General features: G+C 42.8%; 1 protein-coding gene across 2 annotated transcripts in view; it reads right to left on the reverse strand.

The window, feature by feature from the left end:
• The window catches only part of SOBP (sine oculis binding protein homolog), a 156584-nt gene that overhangs the window by 52058 nt on the left and 86261 nt on the right, over nt 1-18265 (reverse strand). Inside the window, exon 5 of one of the 2 annotated variants that reach the window (XM_082732061.1) lies at nt 9682-9777. The exons of the other annotated variant lie outside the window; for it this stretch is intronic. Within the exon in view, the coding sequence (XP_082588187.1) occupies nt 9682-9777 (96 nt within the window). The remainder of the gene's footprint in view (nt 1-9681; nt 9778-18265) is intronic. 2 annotated transcript variants of the gene reach the window in all.

Consider the following 18265-nt stretch of genomic DNA (forward strand, 5'->3'; position numbering starts at 1 on the left):
CTGTTTTGGAGCTTTGTTTTTCATTTTTACAACTGTTAACAGGTCCCAAATATATTCCAGTCAGCTAAATCAGATCAAAGGAAAACTGATTTATCAAATAATAATTATGTGCCTAATCTGAAATATTCTGAGACTTACAAGCATATGAACAAAGAAGATGGCCAAAGGAGATGTGATGTGATGTGTTCATTTCCAAAAGAAAAGTGGAGTTTTGGGGTGCCTGGGTGGCTCAGTGGGTTAAAGCCTCTGCCTTCAGCTCAGGTCATGATCTCAGGATTCTGGGATCGAATCCTGTGTTGGGCTCTCTGCTCAGCGGGAAGTCAGCTTCCCTTCCTCTCTCTGCCTGCCTCTTTGCCTACTTGTGATCTCTGTCTGTCAAATGAATAAATAAAATCTTTCAAAAAAAGAAAAGAAAAATGGAGTTTTAAATGGTCAGGTCATTAGAATAACTAGGAATGTAGGATTATAAAAATTTTAATTTGAGGGTTAAATAGCATACACTTTTTGTATGAGACTTTCTCCCCCAAAGCCAGTGAATATTCATTTAATGTTCTTAGTGAACTCAATATATTTAATAAAATGCTTTTTATTTGATGAAAATCTTTAAAATTTTTAAGCTCATTACTGAATTAACACCAGCTCTCCTTCTAAAATCCAGGACATGCAAAACATGAAAAATAAGCTAAGTCGGGGCGCCTGGGTGGCTCAGTGGTTAAGCCGCTGCCTTCGGCTCAGGTCATGATCCCAGGGTCCTAGGATCGAGCCCCGCATAGGGCTCTCTGCTCAGCAGGGAGCCTGCTTCCTCCTCTCTCTCTCTGCCTGCCTCTCTGCCTACTTACGATCTCTGTCTGTCAAATAAATAAATAAAATCTTTAAAAAAAAAAAATAATAAGCTAAGTCCATAGAATCAAAAGCTATGTATGATAAGATTTTTGTCTTCACTTAAAAAAAAAAAAAAGGGTTCTACACTTGTGGTTGAGCATAGCATAGGTATAGAGTTTTCTGACCTGACCATGTTGTATACCTGAAACTAATGTAACTCTGCATCCACTATATTCAAATAAATAAATAAATAAAAGCATTCTGAAGAGTCGTGTAGATTTTTATTGTCTTTCCTTTTCTTTAAAGTTGAGCACTGAAGAGGGATTTTATTCCCTTTATTAGTTACCTTTTATTGACCGCTTATTATATGCCAGGCATTTTACATGTATTATCTCACTTAGATTTGACATTAATCCTACACAGCTATTATCTCTGTTTTACAGATGCAGAAACTGATTTTCTCAAGCCTGCAAAGCTAGTAACCAAAGAGCCAGGATGTAGACCATGTCCACTGAGTCCAGGGCACAGACACCGTACTCCCCCTGTGCTGTTCTCTGAGGGAAGGGATTATTGCCTTCTTGTTAATGGAGGGTCTACACTTCTTTAAATTACCCAAATTTAAGAACTTTCCCCCCCCAGTTTGTATTTTTACAGTTCTCATCACACTGATCCCTGAATCACCCCGGAACACAAATACTTGAAACGTCAGGGTCTTGCTTCTGCTTTGATCTTGTTTTTGCCACTGACCACATCTAGCTACTTACTCAATTAAGACTGTTATCCGAAATCTAAATTTACAAGAAAATTGGCTTGAGATGAAATCCTTGCCTGTTACTTATATTAGCATGGTCATAAGAACTTGGTGACCAATATTCTTGGCCAGCCATTTGCCATCTCTTGCCTTTCCAGCTGTGAGAAGCCTTTGTCCTCATGGCCTGGATCGTACTAACCACCTTCTAGAAGCTTCCCCATTCCCCCCCTCCAACCTGTAAAAGCACTGCTTTCATAATAGTACTTCCTGGCTCAGGCACCTATGACAGAGTCCCACATCCTAAAACACCAAACGTGAGATTACCTGCTTGTTTCTCACTGCTTTTATTATTTGACCACAACCTATCAAGTTACCTTCTCTTACCTGGCACATCCAGTAGCCTCTCTCTACTACCCACTCCCACACTCCCCCTACCACACCCACCATGTGCTCGCTGCTTACCTCCCTCATCATCATTTCCCAAACAGTCTTCTCTTTCTCTGGGATACCCTTCTATGGTGCACTCACCCTCCAAGGACCAGCCCAGCCCCCCCAACCCCAGCATCTACTCTTGATTGACTCCACCCACCATCTTTCCCATCCCTTCGCTTACTTATTGCGTACAGAAGATCCGATATGTATTTCTATTCCCTAATCAGCATAGCACCCATCGGGCACTTTGCTATTCACTGGAAGTTCATTGTTCATACAAGGACAGTTTGTTTATGAACTCCTTATGAGAAGGATCCACATTTTATACGTTGTTTGCTCCATAACACATGACTTTTAAGCACAGCACAGCACTTAAAAGACAGATTTTTAAGACTGTCTTCATAATCTGGGTCACACACACACACATACCATAACCTCCTACTCTCATACTCGTGCCCCTTTTCAGGTGTGTGTCCATGACACTAAATGCCCCGATTTTTTAAAAAAAGGTTTTAAATCTTCATACACATCACACTGGGCAATCGACATTGTCTTCATGCAGTGTATATAATAGAATAAATAAGAGATATAAGAAACTATTCAGACCAAATTAATCAGGAAGAATATATCCCTCGAGAAAAGGTCTTTTGGGTTTGAATGGCCAGGCCCGGCTGTTGCCACTGATGGAGCTCAATTTCCAGCCTGGCTGATGGGACGACAGTCAGAACACTGTCTAAATTTCAAAATGCTAAGGAAAAATGAAAATAAATATTTCATTACAACTTTATTTTTCCATGCTATTTATTTTTATGTATTCATATGTAAACATCAAATTGTTATAGGAAAAAATACTGCAGAAATTAGATGGGTTAGATGCCACAGGCTGGTGGGCACTTCTGTAATGGTCTAGTTTATTTTCATTTTCCTTTATATATGTATCGACCTTTCCACATAGGATATAACAATCCGCCTTTGTATAGTGTATTTTGTACATATATATGCAACAATGCCACGTAATTTCAAAACTCAAACTCTCTGGCAAATACATAAATATTTCCTCTAAGCCAAAAATGATGTTTCATTCCTTGGGAGTGTCTTCACACATTTATCAGACAATTTAGAAGCTAAAAGCACCACTGATTGAAGTGAGTGTGTAGCGGAGGCCCTCCCCGTATTTTACACGTTGTAATAATCTGGGCATTTTTCATATAAAGGCTTCATACACGCACAGTGAGCAATATTTAAGTATTGCCCTCTTCCCACCTCAGGCTTTGACACTTGAAAATGTTTACATGGGTTTCCCCTCCTTGTTCCCACAAAGAAGTGGGAGACAGATCCTGCCGCTGCATCAAAATCGGATTCAAAACTTCCATGAAAATGAAACCAAACCATATTGAGATCTGACTGCTATAAAACAGCAGAGTATTTCACATATAAAGTTAAGGGTGTAACTTGACCTGCACAAGCTAATATCCGAATGTGGATTATGAAACTTGGGACGTGTAGGAAATGCACCATGTGTATTTGTCTCTTCAGTAGGTTAGGAAATTCTCTAGGAGATGTTGGTGACAGTGCTGATGATGGAGAAGGGCCTCTTGATTTATAAAAAACATACTTTATCCTAATGTAACCTACAGCATGTTCTACAGGGAAAAAGAAAGAAATCATGGCTCTTTGACCAATGTACCCTCCTGAATTTTTGAGAGAGATCTTGGTGGATGTGCAATCCCATGGTAGAATATTGAGCAATTTTCTGGATAATTAAGGAAAACGTTGTGCTTATTATTTTAAACCTGGCTTATCTAGGGTCTGTCTTTACTGGTTCAACATTTTGCTTGAGAAAATGAACAAAGCCATCTGGCAGCTCCATTAAAGGGAAAGTACACAGCCAGCAGTAACGTGCTCAGCCGCGACAACCATAGGCCAGCTCCCCACTTGAACTTGTCGGTGGCCATTGCACAATCCAGAGCCAACCGTAAGTATTTCACTTTTACCTAAACTAGAGCCTGGGGACATGTTATTGGCATGCATTCATCCAACAAAAAAATCACGGAGCACTGATCTCCACAGCTCACGGAATCTACATCATCATTGTTGTTAAGATACCATTATTTTATAACACTGCTAGGGAAAAACATGGCCAATTCAAAAATGACAGGTCATCAATGATCATCTGTAATCCCATTTCTGAGATGTTAGGTGGGGAAAGTGCATTTTACATTCCATGAAATGTGCCATGGCAAGTGCACTGCTCAGGGATACAGTCTAGAAAGACAAAGGTCTAGCGCCACAGAGCTCTCGGCCCAAGGGAGCTTCATCTGGACTCAAATAGAAGCTCCTCTCCAGGTTGCATGTGGTCATGCAGTAGGAGATGGGAGCTCTCCAGGAAGGCCCAACACCTCAGACCAGAAGACTGGGACGCGTACAAAATACATGATTCTGAAAGAGACTTCAAGCCGAATACCATGAGAAAATACATTCTTTCAAAGATTCTTGCTTGCCCAAATCTGTTCATTTGCAGCTTAATCATGGGCTTTTATCTTCCTTCTTCCCTTTCAAAATTCCCTCTCACCAGCCCCCTAACACCCCCACATCACCACCTCCAATTTCTTGCCTCCCTTATTACTCACAAATGTCATACTTCTTAACTCCAAATATTTTTCATTCCCTTTCCCTTTTTCTCCCAAGAGATTTTGGTTAGCTTGTTCTTCCAACCATAAACCAAACACGGGGCTGAATATGATGGATTTTAGTTCTGGCCGGTTACTTGTACGCTTTTATATTGATAATTGATATCCTATCTGATTTTCTGGATTTGCTTGATATACGACCTGGAGTTTCTTGAAGCCACCAGAGGTGAATTTTCTTTGGTATTTCAGGTGATTGTTCAGTTCTAGCAATTAAAGCAATGAGGGGGGGTATGGCTGACACCCGAGTCTGGGTAATGGCCAGAAATCTTGAAGGATGTAGGTCAGCTCACTCTGAGGAATACTACAGTACTAAATCAAAAGAGGTCAGCCCCCCCCCCCTTTTAAGGTCAGCTCTTTTTTAAATGGCCTTACTGACCACGAAAAGAATCCAAATCTTCAAAAGAAGACTTAAGCACTTATCATACACAATCTATTGCTGTCAGATTTTTATTAAAAATAACATACTCAAATGCTTATATCATATTGAAAAATATATTTTCTAGTCTACGAAACTAAAAGACATATACTTTGGTTTCTTTCCCCACAATTTATTACGCAATTGGGAATTCTCCAATATTACAGGCCTTTCTGAAGAATTGCTCCTTCCTGACATTCTCATGAATGCTCTTTCTGGCTTCGAAACTCTCCCAAAGAACTGTACTATAAAGAAGCCAGGAAGAATGATTCTGAATTAATTTCTTAATTCCTTCATTCCACTCACATAGCCCTGGAACGGAAGGGTGTATCGGACCTGGTCCCTCCAGCACAAGTCAGAGAGATATAAGTCAAACCTTGGCCCACACCTGCTCACTGGATCCCCTTTCTACCTCTAGTGCAAGGAACATAACATCTCTGAATTTTAACTTCCCAACACGTAGAATGAAAAATAACAATTGCTGTTTAGCAAAGTTAGGGAGAATGAAGGGTCTAAAGGAAAGTGTATAAAGACTAAGCACAGTGCTGGCATATTGGAGGCTCCCCACAAAGGATGATTTCTTGTCTCCTTTCCTTAACAAGCACATCCATTCACTACTGCAGATATCCCCAGGTGTAAATTAAATTTTTTCCTTTGCTTTGCACTTAATTTCTTAGTTGCATACTTCCAAGAGTAACAATTTTAATATTAAATGGCAGGGCAAGATTGAAGGGGTCTTTGATCATACAGAGAGTCTTCCCTGAGAGTTATAGTAAAAAAAAAAGCTTAGCTCTAAGAATATTCTGCCTAATATATCTTCCTTCTCATTGTTCACAAGGAAATTTTGTGTTTTTTGCATGCAAATGTGCACACCCAAGACTTTCAGATAATCTGTTTCTAAAAAATGTGGCCAAGTGGTACCCTATGATGTGTTTAAAAAGCAGGCTTGGAAGAAATAATCATGATCACAACACTGATTAAGTACCAGCTGTTTGCCAAATACCGTTCTCAGAACCTTATGGGTATTCATTCATTTGGACCTCATAGCAGCACTACTGGACAGATATTGTCCTCATTTTACAGCCAAGGACATGGACATTCTGTGACTTGTCTAAGGTCACACAGCCAGCAGGTGGAGTGGTGGAGATTCCTTGGGATTCTGGATCTGAGGAAAACAGTCTGATTTCCCCCTTGGGTTTCCTTTCTCTTATTTCTCCTTTTAGACTTCCTAGAGCCACTTTCTTCCCAACCCAATTCCACGAGGCTGTTGTTGCTGTCCTTTGACTCTATTCTGACCTCCTTCAATTGCAGGGATGTTCTTGGCACTGGCCTTGAGAACACCTGGGGAGTAGGCTTGGGTGCCTTCCGTTCCTTCCCCCAAACCCTCTCAACATGCCTCTTCTTTTAGCTACTGATCTTCTCCCTCTGGGGACGCAGCTTCTGTTGTATTTCTGCTATAATTCTGCTGTCTTTTCAGAACTGAGAAAGTCCTGGATGGTGAGGGGTGAGCTCATGACATGGTAAAGGCCCTCCTCACATGACTTCCACCATCCATACGAGCATTGTAATAGGGAAAGAGGAGAGAAGGCCTTCTCTTTCCCCAAAGAATGAGGCAAAAATGGTAAAGGGACCAGCAGTGGAGGTGAAGCTTGGGGCAGAGGCTAGACACCTATAGCTTGTTCTAAATGTTCTGTCTCTGGGATTCCCACTAGCCATGTCACTGGAGTGTTAATGGGATGTGAATTTCCACAGCTTCTCTTCTTGAAAGCTATTTGCCTTGGTCATAAATTCAGCTCTGCCGGCATAATACCTTGGCGTGTGTGTGTGTGTGTGTGTGCATGTATGCCTATCGAAGAGGTAGATGGGGCCACACTGAATTGTGTTTCTATCAAACAGTCCTCAAGCTTTATCTAATGTCACTCATCCTGACAGCCTTGCATTTTCCAAATTAATAAAAAGCATAAGGAAGCTGCTGCACAAACACCAACCAGAGCATCTTGGCCACCGAGCGATATATCTAGTCATCTGTGTTGGATGTTAAGTGTGAAGGCACGTATCACGCTTTGGGATTTAAATGGAAAAATCAATACCCTACAGGGGTCTCCAGTCACACAGCAGATCTTTCTATCAGCCAGTGCTTTGTCTGTCAGGGCCTTCTGACTAGGTGTCCCTGGGCATTCCGCACATGGATTTTGCTTTGCTTCTGTTGCGCTTACTTAACCCTCTTCCCAGAAGCAGAGGCTGGGGGTGCAGGGGAGAGACCAGAGACAACAAACAGTCACTAATAAAGTCCAAGGCAGTGTCCAAGCTACCTGGCCAGGGCACTCTCTGTCAGAAAGTGTGGCCCAGAGCGTTAGCCACGTAGCCCAGTGTCCTGACGGCATGGGAGCTTAGAAGCAACCTGTGGCCCCAGGGCTTTCTCCCAAGGGTCACTGACACCCCCCCACGAGGTTCCTCTGCTTTCTAAACCCACCGAGCCTCTTGCTGCAGGAAATTACGCAAAATGGCTTCGAAGCTAAGAAAGCACTTTGGAGCGGGACTTGCAGTCTTTTTTCATGAAACCTTTAAAAATTTGCTCGAAGCTGTACTAAGAAAACTCCAAGGACTCCTTATTCCTCTCTTAAGAATGTACAGGTCTCTTTCATACAGTAACATAACTTCTCCAGGCTTCATAACCAGCCACAAACACCACTGCCTCTCCTGCAGTTGAAAAAAAATAAAATTTCTCCTTGGAGAAATAAGCTTACTTGGTTTTTTTTTTCCTCTTTACTCTCCCTTTTTCCTTTATCACAGAAAAGTACGCTGATGAAAATAAAGCATTTCTAACAGTGACAAGAAGGACAAAGATTATACCAATGTCTCAAAACTACTGCTAATCCAATATTGTGTTGAAGCATAGCAACAATTAAACATATATTTTCTATAAAGACTGATGGGAAAGATGTTCACATGTATGTCTTAGTTCCTCCTACACAGACTGACCACTACCGGGACCCAAACACGTTCATTTTACAAATAAAAAAAATTTTTAATCAAATATGGCATATTACTTGTTTAACAATTTCTCTAAGAAGAAATAAGATACTCCCCAAAGCATTTTGATACCAAAACATAGCATAAATGGCCCATGGCCTACAGTCTTCAGCTGGATAACCACAGTTATAGAGTGAAATATTAAAACGGAAATGAATGAAAAAGTTTTCCCCCAAAATAGGTCATGCTAGTGGACCTGGAAGTTTAAAAGCCCTACGATAAAATATAAGGTGAGCTGAATTTTCAGAAAAAAAAAAAAAAAATTGCATTTCTAAGCAGCAAACCGGCCCACGGATGGGTGGGTCAAAGGGACAGGACACACAGAGTGAGTGGCGCTATTGTGGTTACGCAGTCTGCGGACCCGGGAAGGGCATTCTCTCACTGGGAACATCTCACGGCTGTGGCTAGGATTGGTAAGCACGGTATTTTTCTCTCTTCTCCTGCTCTTTGGACACCTTGTTTTTCATGAACAGTTGGTATCAGTGCTAAGTCCAAAGACGGCTACATGTGGGATTTCCTAATGCGGAGACCTGGCAGAGCCGAACTGTGTTGGGCCAAAAAACTAACTAGAAATGAGACTACCTCGGAATGTAACAACTGAGTATCTTCATTGTCTTTCAGTGTTTTCATTTAGCTGGAGCAAATGTTTTGCTTTAATACAACTGAAGGGAAAAGAACATTTAGGGACAACATAGCTAGATCCCTCATAAAGCCTCATTTTCAAAAGCAGTGTTTAAATCTCTAAATAAATGACAATTCATTCTCTGTTTACTTTAGGTAAACAGAAAATGCATTGCGGAGCACTCATTTTCAAAAGCTAATCAAGAACATTAGGTCCCAACAGATTCATTTAATAGAAATATAATAGGCATTCCTGCTTGCTTTTCATCTTGTCTTGCTGTAAATGCTAAAATGAACAGCAAATTAACCCTACGCTGGAACACAGTCCCTGTCACAGCTGATATCCTCTCTCTCACGACTTGTAAACATCCCCGCATCTTGTCGCCGCTTTGACTTCTCCTACATAGGAAAGACGAAAGCGCCTGATTGAGCTTGGCAAGACAGTGTAGGAACACTTGACTTCTAAAGGGAGTACTGCGTGTCAACTCTGCCATCTTCCCTAGCAGAACAAAATATTACCATGTTGTGTCCTAAAATAGTGTACAATTAGGAAGTAGGAGGAGGAGAGGTGGTGGGATTGGTTTTGTGTTTTTTTTTCCCAAGCTACATATATCCACTGTCTTTCTCTGTATTTTTAACTTTACTAGCCATTCTCCAAATGGCTGGTGATAAACTACTATACAAAACAAGCTAATAAAGACAGGGCCATCCAAGCTCTATAATCAGATATAAAAGATTTGCAAACAACTTGAGATCTTATCATTAATATTCAGTGATAGCAGAATTAGCATTTAGAACTCTATACAGAAAAACTATAATACTTCATAAATTATGTAATAATGAACAAACCCTTGCAAAAACTGTTTTCACTGTGCTAAAGTAACATTCTAGACTTGTTGTAAGTATGTTATTCTTACAAGTAGTTCGCTGTTATTCTTGAAGGCAAGCCTTGGAGTTTCCTTAGCATAGTGCTGCTGGGGAAAATTTTCAGCATGTCCATCTTCATCTCTAGCCTGAAGGGAAATATAATGGCCTATTTAGGGACTTACAAATAATGGAAGAAAAAAAAAAAAGCTAAAAGCATAACAGCTCAGATCATTAAACAAACGGGAATCCAGAAATAACAACATTATTAAGAAGTTTGTTTAAATACGCAGTACGCCTTTTAGGTATCAAAATTTGGGATTTATTTTTCTTTTACATAGTTTGGTTTGAACATGCAAATTCATCGTGGTGTAATATTTTAAATGATACAAAGCAAACCAAAATCAAGCAATTTGGTTGGAAATAACCACCACTTCGGGCTTCCCGCAACTTTTTGTGGCACATTCAGGGTTATATGACATACGTACGTGTTTAAACTTTTTGGCATGCTTAAGCAATCTCTAGATAATGCACTTAAAAAAAAATTCTAATAGCAAGGCCATAAGAAAAGCAATTTGCATCGTTATATTTTGCATTGTAATACTGTCAGAGATAAACTGATTCCCCTTGATTTTTAAATAAAGATCTGAAAGGAGCAATGATCTAGTAAGAACAACGATTCTTCAATCGAATGCAGTAAAAAAATAGATTTAATTAAGAAGCTGCGTTAAGAGTTACTGGTTATTTTGATCTACACTGTTAATTAAGAAAGCTGAAGTTTAAATGGAGACATTAACAGAACCCATTAGCAATACCGCTTGCATACAGTCTTTGCTTTCTAATCTCCATCAGTTTCTGGTTTGGCGTTGGAGAGAGGGAGAGGTAGGTGAGAGGAGGCGTGTCTGCAGCACACTCATTACACCATTCATTTGGGTGACACTTGCACCCTGCTCTGCTCTGATCTCATCTTAGCCCTAACTGCTCTCCCTTCTCTGGCCTCCTGAAATTCACAGCTGAGCTGTCTCCCTCACATATGGCTTGCATATAATTATGCATATTCCATTTTGCACTGCATTAAAATGATGAGCTCCTGGCTCCCTGCCAGCTGATTTTAAAAAGCCCAAGTGAAGTAGGAAAAAGGAGAGAAACACAGGGAGAGTCGCACAGGAAGCAGCAGGTAGTTCTGTCTGCTGTCTCTTTAGATAAAATGTATGTCTGGCACCACGGAAACAGCTGAGAACTACCTGTTGTGATGTACGGATGGAGGGGGAGAAAACAATGCGTCTACGTCTGCGCCACCGCGATGGCAGCCCTTGTGTATTGTTTCTCCTTCCATGGAGTGAAATTTGCCCGCTGACAAGTATCACTCAGAGCTCCTCTGCTAGACGAGGGACTGTCATTTTGGAAACGGATCCAGATCTTGTCCATCTTAGGATGTATTGCTTGTTTTTAATACAGGCCTCTGCTACTTATTCCAGGGAGGGAACAGGATGGAATTTGGAAGTGGAATGTCACAGCCAGGGACATCTGGGTTACAAGAAGTCGGTGGAAGAAGACATTGCTCTGTTTTGGTTTCCTTTTTGAAATTTAGGAACATCTCTGGGATCGGGTGCCTTTCTAGGACACCTTCCCCCAAAACCGCCCCCCCCACGCCCCCGCCAAATCAGAGTAACATAAAAATGCCGTTACAGGATTGGGCTACATGCGACAGTGAGCGTAAGCACCACTCACGTCCAGTGGTTATGTGGGCACTGAAACCGTAATGGTCCTTCTCACAGCCTCGAGCCCTATGCTGCACCTACATCAGGGTCTAAGCTAATAGAATCTTAAATGGGGCCCACATTAAAGTGGAGTGTATAAATAAAAGGCAGCTGGAGGAAAAACAGAAAGAGGTCAATGTGTAGGAACAACGTTACATTCTTCCATTCTTTGTAAGTGCATTTTATGTCGCTCTGTGAGGTCTCTTGAAGGCAGGGACCTCATCTATTTCATCTTTCTTAATTCTGCTATGCCCGGTGCCTTACTTTGAGTTAGTACTTAACCAACATTGAAGTGATGGGGAAAAAAAATACATGGAGAGTAACTAGACCCTACCATAAACAACTTTGCAGAAAATGCCACCTCAAAATAGGCTAAACTTGATGGTAGGTTCATTATATTCCTGGTGCACTATGATACATATGCTTGGAAACACAGCATATAGTTTACGAGGGCTACTATTTACATCTATATGTCTATATTCAATATATATGTATCTTGTGTATAAATATTCATAAGGTGGAATATGTTTATTATGCATGTACTATGTGTACACATTCATACACACCAGATGCCTGGGGATATTTTCAACATTGGTGGCAAAAATACATCCATCTCACTTACATGTAAGGTGATCACAATGCTTTTAATGTTTTTTAAAGGACAAAAAAAAGAAAAAGAAAAAGAATAGAAAAGAAAAGAAATCCCACTGTCTAAGATTTGAAGGTGGTTCCTCAAAGAAGCTGAAGACTTCATGTAAAGCCTATTAATTTATGAGGTTGAATGAAGCAGCAGTGGAAGAGAAAGGAAAAGGCAGAGGGAGAACTGGAAGCGAAGAGAAAAAGCCAGAAATCTGCTTCTCCACTGAGCTGTGTATTTGCCTCCTCTGTATGGAACTCCATGGCCCTTGGAAGGGTCTGCCTCTCCCGATCAACCTGATTCCAGAGTCTAAGACATTCTACCCTCCAGGCATTTGCTGCGTTTCCAGCACACGCCACCGAGCTGGAGAGCACACCATGTGCACGGAGACCGAGTGCCAAACCCTTCACGTGTGTATGCAGACACAAGCACTCACCCACCTCCTGCCAAAGCGTTTCCTTTCGCATTCTGAAGTCTTTTTTAGGGTAAAATTCAAAATTACTCTTCCTAGACTAAGTGAAATTAAGTGCATTCATTGATGGCAAGAGAGCTCTCTCTTCTGGCCCCTGCTAGAGTCATCTGGGTGGCTTTTTGACAGTGGAGTGTGCCCTCCCCTTTCTGCCCCACCTTTGTAAGACTCTGATATAATTGGGCCAGGGTGGGGCCCGGACAGGGGTGTTTTTAAAATTAAAAAAAAAAAAAAAGCTCTGGGATTGTAATGTACAAGCAGGGCTGAGAGCTGCTGATCTAAGGGGCATGCCCAGAGGAGGGGTATCGAGAGGAGGCCCTTGGCAGAGTGTTGGCAGAATGTTCTCCAACCACGTCCCAACCTCACTGGATGGAACAGCTCAGCAATAACTAAGAGGATGTAGGCTACGGCCCTGGAGATGGGTTTTGTTCTATAGATTCGAGAGAGGACATAACTCTAGCTGACTGCAGGCAAAAAAATTCTGATTTTAGTCCTTGGCATGACAACTAATCTTGGAAGAGCTACTAGACCAGTTCCTCAAAAGATCTTTCTGGATCTCTCTAAGCAGTCAAAAATCCCCACCTGCCCTCTCTTAGACTGGACACAGGTGCAACTTGATGCCAGTTGGTGGGATTTTTGTCCCTCCACCCAAAGACCGCACACTTCCTAAGGGGAGGGATGGTGCCTGGTTTCTCACCCGTGGCCCATTAGCCCCAGCCAGTGCCCAGTACTCAGTAAGTGTTCTCTGGGAATGAGCTCTATTTTCACTCCCAGTAACTCAATGGCCATGTTAGATAAAATCCTAGGAGCTTCTTTATCCTATACATAGAATCATTTTAGGATGTTTTATAACCTGTTATATACTGAAGCCAGTGCCACCTTCTGCCTCTGCCCCATCTGGGGTGCAGACAATGGCGTATCGAGGCAGGCAGACCAAGAAAGCCCACAACCCCCGCAGGGAGGGGTGTGCAAAACCCTGTAGATACACCACATATCCAGTCACAGTAATAACATGAAGCAGAAATGCTTTGAGCTGGTTTTGTTGTTCTTAGAATCTCCGCAGACCATGGGTTCCCTAACTGCCTGTCTTAGGGCAGACCACCCCACTGCCAGCTCTTGGACTTTCTTGGGGCCAGGAGACACCGGGTGGATGTCTGACTTTGTTCTGGAGTGACCAGTTCTGACAGAAGGAATGCCAAGATACATGACGAACTAACTCTCTCCATGTGTCTTATTCTCAGCAGCTTTATTCTGACTAATATGCTGGATATTTAGGCCAACTTCGGGGAAAAGCAAATGGGAAGCGATTTTGTTCCTTACATTTTACCACAAATGTGATTGTCAGAACAAAGGTGCATTTTTTAAAAATCTATTATTCTAAGAAGGAGCTGCTTCTCACCATAAAATAGAAGCAAAAACTCTTCAATTAAACTGTTAAAAGTAAAAATCCTTCATTTAAATTGCAAGGGGATTTCCCCCTCTTGCTGAGAGTCAAGCATCCATTTTCATGTGGTGCCCCCCATTCGAATAAATATTAGATTATGTGAGAAATTCAGACTAATTGCCTCTCTACTTCGAAAATCTCTGGTTTAAACAAACTTCGGATTCACCTCTCTTTCTCTGTGAATCATCACTCATTCACATCTTTATTTTGATTCTTACATACAGCAATCTTTCATTCTCTTTCAAAGAATTCAGTTCTTCCTTTGGGCCAAAGCTTTGGTGTCGTGTGCCTATGCAAGCAAGCTCAGCACTTTTCCCCCCTCTGGAGGACTCCCTCAGAAAATGTGGAACATTCTAAAAACAGCTCCACGGGCCTACCCCAGAAAAGAGAGATTTCTGACTCCACAAAAAGGTTAACACTGTTGCCATTTAAGTGGAAAGATAACTAGGTTTCCCAGTTAATACCTCCCGTTGATGAATGGGAGTTTACACCTCCATGTCTCTGTGATTTCAGAATTTCTTCAGAAAACAAGAGAAGGTTCCACGTGGAGCCACAGCCGGGGTGAGCGCAGCCAAGCCTCCAGACTCGGCGTTCCGGGGCCCCAGCAGATGTGGAACCCGTTAGCTCACACGTGGGGTGTCACCAGCCAACTTGAGGATATCAAAAATAGCTCGTCTCAAACTTGGGGGAGTGAGTTTAGAGATGAATCGTCGCAGGGAAAATCTTGGATATTTTCGAACTCATTTTGCGAATCAGAAGTAACAGAATTTCTTTTCAAAAGTCAAGACAAAAAGCACAGGGACTCCACTTCCGGAAACTCTTAGAATTGCATCTTCTAATGTCCCGTGTCCTGTCTCTCCTTCCTGAGTCAAATGCCGACACACGTTCCTCTTGAGGAAGTTCAGGGAGGAATAAACTGCAACCATCCCACATGGCCTTTCTGTGTGCTGTGAACATCTTTGTGAACTTGACCTAAAGGTCAGCCCGGTGTCTGGGCCCCTCAGTGAAGTTCAGCCCACATTGGCCCGGGACTACGATAACACAGGGAGGCCCGTGGAGGAACTCCGGCTTCTGGTGAACTATGACCCGGTTATGCTCATCTCAGTGGCCCAACTCCTCACGACTGAATGCCCAGTTCCCCTCAACTGGATTCCTGTCCTTTCCCCCCATTTTCTGCTTGTAAAACTAGATTTCATCGGTTCTCATGACTTCTCCTGGAAATTTCTTATACGCCTTTTAAACATTCATTCAGACTGTACTCCTTTAGGAAGTCATTCCAGACCTCTTCCTCTTGGTCCTAACCTGGGCTCTGAACCCCTCTGTGTGTGTATATGTGGTGTGTGTGTATGTGTGTACCTCCATTCTACCCATTGCATTGCATTGCACTATGACCTCCTATACGTTTGTCTTCCCCAGTAATCTGTGAGGTTCTTGAGTACAGAAATTATGTCCTATTCAGCTGTAAATCTCTAGAGCCTCATCTACTGCTGGACATAGAATAAAGGCTCCATAAATGGTGAATGAGTGAGTTAGTTGAGTGTGTGAATCCTTCCACCCTAGCAACCGGACATTGTGCCTTACACTCCAGTCCCTAGAGGTGAGTGTCCTGTCCCTGAACCCCAGAAGTCACCTGCATACCTGAGCCTCAGCAGGCCTCTGCCAGAGCTCTCCGATCGCTCCTGCCTCCCACCTGGACCTTCCACTGGCTCTTCTACATACTTTTGCCCAATATCTGACCCTCCGCCCAGTCAGACACTAGAGTCTCAGCCTCACTATAGCTCTCGTACTCCATTTGGGCTTTGGATAATAATCATTTCATCCTCGTGTTTCTCCCCTGTGCCTCCCACTCTAACCTCTGGTCATTGTCTAACAAATTCTTTTCCTCCAAGTCCATTCCCAGATTAACCAACCCAGTGCCTTTCTCCCTGTTTCTGAGACCTCACCTAGTCCTCGTGCCCCAAGTCAGTCTGGAACTCCGTGGTGTAACTCATCTCAGTTATGACTCATGTCTTATCTTTCCTATCAGCCTGGGAACCACTTACCGGAAAATGTATGAGGCCCCCATGCTCAGCAGAGTACCGTGTACCACAAGGAAACCCATTCATATAGGTTGAATGCATTCATTAATCCTTTGCTCTTCCTTAAGCTAAGACCCAGAAATGTTGTTTTCCTCTACCCTGAATTACCTGCCTCTAAAAATGGATCCCCTTAAGTATGAGTTGTTTCCATGCAAATATTCAATTTGGCGAACATCAGATTGCAGAGAATTGCACAGCTCGTAGACAGGATTGTGTGTGCACACAGCTTGGGTAGAGAGCTTTCTCTTGCACAGAGGACTCCTGCCTGGCATCAGGCTCCCTGCTCCGGACACACCCCAGGCACCCAGGAACATCACTCTGTGGACCCAGGCATCTGCTCAAATCACGTTAGTACTAATTTTCCATCAGGATCCCTCGCCATCCCTTTCATTAGCTTGTCATCAAAGACTGACCGTGGGATTCCTGCAGTAGAGGTTTTACTCTGTTCTTTTAACAAAATGTAGTTAAAATCCCATTTAGCAAGTAGGCCAGGGGAGAAGCTGTTCCCCTGGTGGAGTTCCTCCTAATTCTCCAAGCTCCATACCTGCCGGGCTCCTCTGACAGCTCCCACATCTCTGATGGATGAGACAGACTTATTTGCCGCAGCTCTCTGTTTTCACTCCATGCCAACCTTTATATATATCATAAATTTTTAATATCCAATTTGGAGTCCTCAAAGAATAACGGTAACAAATATGCAACATGAAGATAATGGCAATCGAATCATGTTTATGGCCTCCATGAGCATCTCCTTAAACGATGTCGGGTCAGAGCCACTCAGATCGGTGAGTGCGTGAGGCTGGCGGGCTGATCTCATGTCTGATTAATGGCTGCCCTTACTCAGGGGCCCTAATGGATTGCATGACAGTTTCGGCAACAGATTCCCCATCAGCCTGAAATACGGCTACCACGCGAGCTAAAATATATCATGCTCGTCCCAGCACATTACAGCTGTGTCCAGTATAATCAGAGCAGTTGCTAAGTGGTTCTGAAAATCCCTGTTTTGGCTTTTCAATTTTTGGAATCTATTTTCCCTCTATTGGACAGGCTGGCTGGATTCATCTCGTGCTGCTTTTCGACGGGTCACCTGAGTGTCTTTGGTGAAGGACTGTTTTTACGGAAGTGGTCTGCAGGTAAGGCCTGGCCGCTGGGGCACGAGGCCCCCTTTTGTGTTCTCTGTGAAAGCCACGCCGCCGCCCCATCCCGCGCAGCTTCTGATTATCCCAGGACCCCTGATCCGTGGTGGATTATCGGACTCCTTGATGGCTCCCCGTCCCCCAGCTCCCGCCTCCGCCCCCCGACTGCCTTTTGGCTTTTTCACTCACTATTCATCCGTATTTATTACCCAGGGTCCTGCGAGGGGGAACAAAAGGAAGGCGATTCCACTTTGTTACCCGTTGGCACCTATAAAATACTTAAATAATTGGCCTAATCCAGGCATTTCAGGTGGTCCTTTCATTTCTTTTCTCTGAAATCCCTAGGCAGAAGGGGCTGGATGCCGGTCTTTATTTACAGACCTCGGGATGGACCGAAGAAATGAAAGGAAATGCGAAGCAGGCGAGGACCCCATCTGTAAGACTCGGATAGGATCCAGACGTAATGGAGGAGATTTACTATCTGCAGGAAGTCTCCCTCGACATAACCTGGCCTCACATGGGAATAGAAAACACACCAGAACCAGATGAAGACACTGCTCTGGGTATTATCAAAGATTCATAGGAATGGCTCACATCCCTACAGCTGTTACGCATGCACCAGACACCATTCTGAGGGCTTTACATGTATTAACCCATTACCACACACGCCCAGACACATACCAAATCCAAACCACCTCAGGAGTAGGTACTGTCACTGTCTCCGTCTTACCTAGAAGGAAACACGAGCACAGAGAGACGGTGGAGTGCACGCAAAGCTGCACAGCTAACGAGGCCTGGAACCTGGATTCAAACCCAGGCAATCTGTCTCCACGGGCCCTACCCTGTACTTGATAATCTGCTATTTCTCTGCTAATGGTAAAAAAAAAAAAAAAAAAAAAATGCCCAGTGTGAAATAACTTGAAAACACTGATGTCATGAAGCTAAAAATATATATTACTTAATTAAGGGAGGTTTTCATAATTCTTTGGTTTTCTTGGGTTTTCAATTCCAAGACGGACTACTCCAAGGAAACCAGGAAAGGAGAGTGCTGAAGAACAAATATTATGGAAGGGGGTGGGGTGGTCTGCAAAGAGCCCAGGAAAAAAGCAGCAA

Source organism: Mustela nivalis, assembly GCF_964662115.1.
Source record: "Mustela nivalis genome assembly, chromosome: 5".
NCBI classification, from domain to species: Eukaryota; Metazoa; Chordata; class Mammalia; order Carnivora; family Mustelidae; genus Mustela; species Mustela nivalis.